Here is an 8,464-nt window from a genome sequence, read left to right as displayed (position 1 = left end):
TTTTACAATTATAAAAATTAGGTAATTCCTTTCTTGCGAATATCAGTTATTTCTAAAAATGTTATGAAACTGCTAAACCGATAAAAAAATTTCCCTTGGTTTAACTTACAGTAATGTCAATATAAAGACTTGAATGGTTAACTAACTCAGAGCCCGGGCTGAAGAAATATTTTATTTATACATTTTTATGCATCGACAAATATAATTGTGGAACAAATTTGTTCATGCTTTTGTACAAGCTGTTTTTCAGAAATAAAAAAACGGTTACCAAAACTAGGTACAATATTAATACACTATTTGCTTGAACCTTGAATTTTCTCTCATATCGAGGATTTTAAAGTCAGTACTTACCCAAAGACAGTTTAAAGTAATTATAATTTATTGTTGTAAAATATTGATGGCTTTACTTAAAAATTTCGTATAAAAATTTATTATTTTCTAAGAAAAGCAAGTTTTTAAAGATATTACTATTTGTTCTAATACAGTTTTTACATGTTAATAAATTAATATAATACTTTGTTCTTTTTTATTTAAGCTAAAAAACTTTAATGCTTGTATCTTATTCATAAAACAGCAATGAACAAAGCATCATTTTACAACAAAAAGCAAGCGAGCAAGTACGAAACCACCAAGCACAAACTGAACCGAACTCGTGAAGCGCTCGAGCTTCTGTTGATGCAGCTCGTGTGCGCTTCCGCCTCAACCGCCACAATGGCGCAAATCTGCTGACGTTGGCACTTTTCGTCGCACTCGGTCAGCACGTACGACACGGAGTTGTACAACGCGAAGTTCTGCAGCGTCTCGGAAAACTCGCACTCCTCGCAACCTTCGGCCGACTGGAGGTTCTCGGTGAGACGCTGCATCGACTTGACGCTCAAGTCTTCGACGTCGAAGGCGTCCGTAGCCGAGTACTCCACTTTCCAATTGGCCTCTCCCTCGTGGTTGGACTCTTCCAAGTCCATGTAGTATTGAGTGTAGTCCTTTGTTTAAATCGAATTTTTTTTTAATAAGCTTTTATATAGTTTTTGGGAAATATAAGCATTTAAGAAAATATGTTAAATTAAAAAAACTTGAAGCTAGAGCCAAAGCAGTAGTAGTTAGATCAGACAAAGTGTTAGTCGTCCATTTTTTATATAAAGTAGTGAGCCTAGAATATAATTGAAATATATCTACTCATTTGAACGAACTATAGGTAGGTAGGTGTCAGCGTCATATTGAAACAGCCTCACTCCGGGATTGTTCGCACCGTCGACCGTACCCGGAAGAGTCGTCATCCAAGGAGTGACTCCCGGAGCGATCCATATAACTGATTTCTAAAATTTTTAAGGTTAACTAGATACAAAATACAGTACAAAAAATACAGTAGGTTTTGAAGTACAAAATTTTTTGTTTATACGAATATTTAATTGTATAAAATACGGACAACAAAATGTCCAATCAAAAGGCGCAAAAGAATACACTAAGTTTTTACTATATAGATCGAAAAACCTTATTAAAGTTATTAAGCTATGCAGTAACAGCTTAGAATCCATTTTTATTGGTTTTTTTGAACACTTGTTATTCTTGCTAATGGTTGTTTTATTTTTCACTCATTGATTATAAGTTGGATATTTTGGTAATCAAACAAATAAAAAATCCAGCAAAAACTACTGTGTTTTAGTATAATTAAAATTCCAACATGTAAGTTCACATGGGAGTTTCGCAAAGTCATTAATAACTTAAAGTAATAAGTAAAAAATTTTATTTTGTTGTTGTAGTTGGTAATAAAATCACAAGAAAAACCTGTGTAGTTATAAAACGAAATTTTCTGAAGATATAACTAAAAGGTAATATGCTTTAAAACTTTATGTAATTATCAAAAATTTTGTACCCGAGATAATTAAATGAAATAAAAATAAATCTTACGCTTTTATTTTAGGACTTCTCGATTTTATTTTAACCTGTTAAATATAGTGATACCTATAGAAAAAAAACTATCTCTTAAAGTTTGCTAGCAAAATCACAACATCAAAGTTTTTAATTTGTTTCCAGTTTTGTTTTGTACTAATTAAACTCTGATTTTGTTTGAAAAGTAGACTACAAAAGTTTAGTAGTAAATAGTAAATTATAACTTAATTATGTTAAACTCGAACAAAACAAGTATACTTACAGGTAAACACCCGTATAAGCTCGGCAAGCATATACTCATTTACACCGCAGAATTTTTATAGCTATGCTTACTTACAAAAGTAGCTTTTTTTTTAAGAAACCTGTAAAACTATAAGTATTACTCACTGCAGCGTTGTTTTCATCGTACAACATGCGGTAGGAGTCGGTGTGGTGATGACCGAAGAACTGACCCGTTATGACGTCACTGTAGCTGTTCACAATGGACACGAAGCGACGGCTGTACTCGGGATACAGCCAGTACACGTCGTCTACGAGTTCAAAGTACCCCGGCGGTATGTGACCAGTCACGTAAACCTGTAAATACGTACTCGCACCTAATATATATCATTCTATTTTCAATCGGTCTTAGTGTTAAAATTTTTTTTTAAATACCTTTTTTACCTGTGTTAGAAGTTTTGTCTAATCTAATTTACTTGGTCTTTAAATCAACCGCAACGTAGTTGAAGTATTTGGTATCTGCATATTACATATACCAGCTTAAAAAAAAAAAACCTTCTTTCCAAGCTCACGAGCGCCATCTAGCGCTGATTCGAGCCACTCAAACTGCATGTTGGGGTCTCCAGTTCCATCAACCTGTTTGTTGCTTTTGTACCAAACTATCGTGTTCAGTGATATTATGCGCAAGTTCTCATTGTGGTCCACCATGTAGCTTCCAGCTTCAAACAAACAATTGAGCTTGTAAATTAACTTTACAAAGAATTTTTACAGATTTAATGAATACAATTTTTACGCATGGGCCAGATATTCTAGGGTTGGCAGTTTAAAAAAGCGATATTTTTTTACAGTTTTCAATGTATCTAAGTCGGTTAAAGAAAGTTTAAAAAAAGTACTATACAATGTTTAATATACTTGGTTAACAATACAAAAAAGATAAATTAAAGAACTTTTAACTATTGCTAAGTATTCTAACTTTTGTAGTGTAAAAAACAAGTTGTTTTTAGAAAGTTTTGGTCGCACTGAAAAGTAATAAAATTTGTTGAAGTATGAAACAAAGTTTTATATAAAATCTTAAATTTACAAACTGAATATGTTTCATTTAAAAATGATTGTCATCTTAGGGTGTAAGTTTGTACTTTGTATAAAAAACTTTAAAATAAGAATATTATCTTGTTATACACATTTACTAAATTTAAATTTTAATATTAAGTTTTTAGTAACAAGCAAAACACGTAATCTTATAGAGTTTTGAAACTAAAACAGCTAAAATTTTTAAATTTAACAAAATTTTAATTAAATACTTTGTTTTGAGTCTAGTTATTTACATATTTTGTTTAATGAATTTGTTTTATGCAGCAAAATTGATATCAGACAAACGTGTCATCTATAAAAGTCAAAGTTTTCCATTAGAAAGTTTTTTCTTAACTTAAAATATGTGTTTACTGCTTAGTTAACAAAAAAAAAACAACCAAAAACTTAAACTTTCCAAATGCTCTTATTTAAAGTTTACTTTTTAAATGTAATTCATATCATTTAATTTTTGACAACTAAACACAATGCTGTATACAGCTATAAAGAAGTTATTAAAGCTTAAAAAAAATAAACCAGCCTTTTAACTTCAATTGATTTTTATCAATCATGTTGTTAAAAACGAATGTCAAACTAACTGTTGTTGAAGAAGTCACATTGGTTCTGCGGTATCAGGGGGCACCAGATCTCTGAAATTTTAGACAAAATGTAGCTGTTGCCGGTCGGGACCTGGTTCTTTAAATGGTAGTCATGGTTACCCAACGAAGGGTAAACCGGAACCCCGGGAAATTTGTCACTAAACAGTTTCGTTTGCTGGGAGACTATATCGACAACGATGTCTTCACTAAGAAATTTGTCTTCGTCCGACGTGTGAAGAGTGTCATCTCTGAGGTTAAATTTGCCGTATAAAGTCAAATTTAATTAAAAATAAAATGATTTTTAAGTAAAAATTTTTGAAATAATAGTTAAACGTCTGTTTACCCAGTCCATATGATAAAGTCTGGTTGGTTAGTTGATGCCATAAAATTTACCGCAGATTCTATCAATTGCCAAGGAGCATCGCAGCTGTTTAAAAGATTTTTGTATTACCTTGTAACTGTTTGAAATTTTTCTAATTAATTATTTAGATAATATCGCTATAAAATTATCAAATAATCATTCTAATGACTAAGAATTGTTTTGCTACTATAACATAACCTAATTTAAAATACGTTAGAATTGATTAAAGATAAAAATCAAATAAAGCGTATAATAAATTTGAATTATAGTCCTCAACATCTAAAAAACTAAGAAAGCCAATTATTTGTGAAACTAAATTCATTTACATCCTTAAGAAATGAAAAACTGAAAGTAAAAAAACTTTGTAATTTAAAACTTGTTTGATAAACATTCAGCTCTCTCTCTTAATAAAAAAAATCGTAAGTGCAAAACGAAGATATTTTTAATTGTTAGCTCAATTGAAATTTTTTGATTACTCAAAACGAACCGGTAATCTCCAAAAATTCCAGGATTTTCGGCGTTTGCCCCACTGGAAGAAGGACAAACTTGGTCGCTAGATGGAGCTGACAAGTCGTAGTAAATGTCGTGATGCATGTCGGTCACGTGCCAGAAATTCCCCTCATTCGATACTCGATTGACTGTTGTCGAATCAGCTGAAATAATGGCATTTAAAACGATCAACAAAGTTTTAAACGTCGACATTCTTCTACATGGGTGTTTTGAGTTTATTTTATTAAAAGTTTAAGCTGAAAACCTTTGAGTTGAAGTTTAGTATCGTCTTTTAAAATCAAACACTTGCTTTTTTTATTTTTAAATAATCATATGCTTTTTATTTTAAAGCAAGCGTTATTTTGATATATACTTTTAAAGGTTTTATATGTTATTTTGTTTACAATGCTTGCGTAAACTATGTTCAAAGAACTGACAACGAAAACAAACAAAATATGACGCATTGTTTATTTACATCGACATTATGAATTAAAGCTTTGTTTTAAATCCATAATTCAATAATGGTTTTCATGCTAAACAAAAACAAACTTATTTTCATATAAAAAGTTTTCGTTTGAACTTTAGATGTTTTGGTTTGATTTGAATATTTTGAATTAAATGTCAGTACGAAAATCAAAGCGTGAATGCGGGTGATAGTTTGTTAAAAAGAAAAGTCACTACAGTTTTTAAACTAGTAAACCGTAACAAAAATTGATATTCTTATTAAATTAGTAAAACAAAAGCTTTGTACTTAACGAGGTATTCTTTGAGTGATACTTATACCTTTTTTGAGTTAAATAAAGCCCTAAGATTGTTAATAGTAGTAGAACAAAAAGATATAAATATCTTTAAAACTTTTAAATATTTTCATTAACACTCATAAGCATATAGAAAAACAAATAAGCTAAACTAAACAAAAGACAACAAAAAAAATTATCACAAAAAAACATTGTTTACTACGTTTTTAAAAATTGTAAAACGTTTTAAACAGTTTTATAACTCTAAACTAATATGAATTGTTAACGAAATTGTGTAACGTTTTTATTCAAGATTTTTCAAGCAGATTAATGATTAACACATAGCTTTTAGTTCTATGATTTAATAAAGTATAACTTCATGATTACTTTATGATAAAACTTTATGGTAAAACATGATAAACCGTTTGTAGATTGAAGACTGCAGTAGGTTTTTCGGTTGCGACTGGCTGATGAGTTTATTTAAGAACGAAACCTGACTCTTAGTTTATTGAAAGCTTTCGGTCTGATGGTCTAAAAAGTTAAGTAAAACTACCATGTTAACTTAAGATTTTTTAAAAATAGATTTATAATGAATTTTGTTTAATTTACACAGTTTAAAGATTTGATTTATTTACTGTATTTGTCATAAAACTTAAATAAAAGAAAATTGTTTATTTTTTGTAAGTAGTTATTAGCAATTTAAAGACTATAAAAAAATTTGTTATCATCCTACTATTAATAACCATTAAAGTACTGTGAAACGTTAAAATAACTTTTAAGTTTTAGTTCACATCTTTTTGTCTTTATAAGAAATTTCTAAACATGTACAATAAAACAATACTTTTATTAATTTTTTTAAAAAGTTCTTGTTTTTAACTACACCTACAAAGTGAAAAAACTTTACATTAGTTTGTGCACTATACTACTATTAAATATAGTATGCATATTGTTTATTGAACAATCAAAAAAAAAGCGCTCGAAAAGTTTGGTCCAAGGACGTGGTGTACGAAAAAACATTTCGGTTATCGAGTCGAACACCACATGCTTTTACAATTTCTTACGAGCTAAAAAATAAATTTTGTAATCTGAACCTTGAAACCTTAAGAAATAAAACAACCAATAAAATCAGATAACAGAAAAAAAAATTAAACAAAAACTAACTAAGTTTAGAATGACTAGAGAGCTTAGAAAAGTTTAAAAATATTTATTCACAATAAAAGGATAGATTAAAAAATAATACTAAGTTTCAAAATGTATTTTACATAAGAAACTTAGTAGTATTTAGGTAAACAGTTTTTAGAAGGTATTTTAAAATCTTATATTGAAGTTCAAATAAGTAAAAAATAAAAACTTTGGTATATAAAAGGTTCTTTTTAAATAAAATAAAACATAACGCCGTTTAAAAAAAGTAAATACTCACGTGCTTATATGAAAATTTTTATTTGTTTACTAGACGATAAAATAAGAATAAAAAATATAGTTTTAACAAATTAAGTGGTGTTAAAGTTTTATTTCTCAATAGTATAACTTTCTAATTAAGCACTTCAGGTTAGTTTTATTCCAAATAATTACAGCATAGAAATCAAAAAATGTTGTTTATTGCAACAACTACCTCTTTTCGGCTTGAAAAGCTTGAAAAGTTTTTAAAATTTTCTTATATTAATCATTGCTATTACCTGTATTATCAATAAATGCTGCAAATTTTAGCAACCATAACTTTTATTAATGTTAAGAAGAGTTGTAAATCTAAACTAAACTATAATTTTCTGTTAAAGTTGACTTATCAATATGTTTGATGAAATCAAATTAAACTTTTAGCTTTTATGAAATAAATCTAGTTGTAACTAAATTTATAACTTAAGTTTTAGTTATAACATTTTAATTGTAACCATTTTGAAAGAAGTATAAGAAACTATTAAATTAAAATTACAAATTTACAGGCTATAAAAACTTTTAACACTTAAAAAATGCTTTGTTTTTAAACCGTATTCAAGTTTATTTTTAGTTCTAACTTTTTCTGAAAACTGTACAGAAAAAAAAACGAAACATTTTAATCACAGTTTTTAGTTAGAAGAAATAAAATTTAATATTAAGTAAACATCATACTTATTTTCAAATAAAAACATATGTTTAAACAGGATAAAAGTATCTTATAAATTGTTTTTTAATGCTTGTTCAATAAAATTCTAATAAAGGACGCCAAAACTAGAACGCAGTACATCAAAGAAAGTTGTGATAATTGTTTGATATTGATTAAACACCTCAGCTTGGTATTTTTTGAAATTTTCAATAATAACAAGCCACATTAGATGAAACGGATGTTTTCTTTGTATGACATTAGCATACAAACACTTGAGCTTGATATAATCGGTGTTTTCACTAAAAGATTTTGTCAACAAGTTGAAAGAAAATTTAATAAACAAACATTCAAAATAAATCAGTCATGCTAACTTTCTACTTATTTCTCTAACATAAAAAAGTTAGGTAACTTTTTTAAACAGGAAATTTGTAAACAGGAGCTAAAAAAATGATTAGCATTGCTTAAAAAACTACCGGATAGATTAAGTATTTGAAAAAAAAATCCAGCTTTTTATTACAATGATTTTTATTTTTTTTTTAAAGTTGTTTGAAAAATAAAGTAACAATGAATTTATAACGAGTAAAAGATTATACAGATTTTTAAAAGTTTTGAGTAAAACGGTTTTTTTTTACTAAAAAGCTGTTTTTTCTGAATAAACTAGGTTTTAGTGCAATATATTGTAGTTTTTATGAAAAAAATACATTTTCCTTTAAAACTTAATAAAAGGGAATAATGGTTGGTAAAATAAATAAGCCTGTTTATATATCTATCTGCTGTATCTTTTAGCTGAATTATAAAAAAAAATCACTAAAAACTTAGAAATCTTAAATTTATATATCTTTATTAGTAAACGTTTTTATATTCAAAATGTTTAAGTTTCTTTAATAACTTGTTTTTAAGATTTGTACAAATAAACAGACAACTTTTTTTAAATATATTTTAACATATGCTTCTTTTTTTTAGTTGTGTTAAGTTCTTTCGAAAAACTTTATATATACTTTATTAGTTTTTTATAATTAAAAAA

General features: G+C 27.8%; 1 protein-coding gene across 1 annotated transcript; it reads right to left on the bottom strand.

Annotated features, from left to right (window-relative positions):
• Positions 1-593: 593 nt before the first annotated feature.
• LOC145841280 (acid sphingomyelinase-like phosphodiesterase 3b) lies at positions 594-4,836 on the bottom strand. Its single transcript, XM_082948646.1, has 7 exons — positions 4,622-4,836; positions 4,117-4,200; positions 3,774-4,021; positions 2,662-2,825; positions 2,275-2,463; positions 1,188-1,313; positions 594-980 (listed from the first exon to the last, which is right to left on the bottom strand). Exons 1-7 carry the CDS (start codon positions 4,834-4,836, stop codon positions 594-596), a joined length of 1,413 nt encoding a protein of 470 aa, XP_082804772.1.
• Between the last annotated feature and the right edge of the window lie 3,628 nt (positions 4,837-8,464).

The sequence above is a fragment of the Thalia democratica genome, chromosome 7, assembly GCF_965202585.1.
Source record: "Thalia democratica chromosome 7, ktThaDemo2.hap1.1, whole genome shotgun sequence".
NCBI lineage: Eukaryota > Metazoa > Chordata > Thaliacea > Salpida > Salpidae > Thalia > Thalia democratica.
This window is presented reverse-complemented; position numbering and strand designations above follow the sequence as displayed.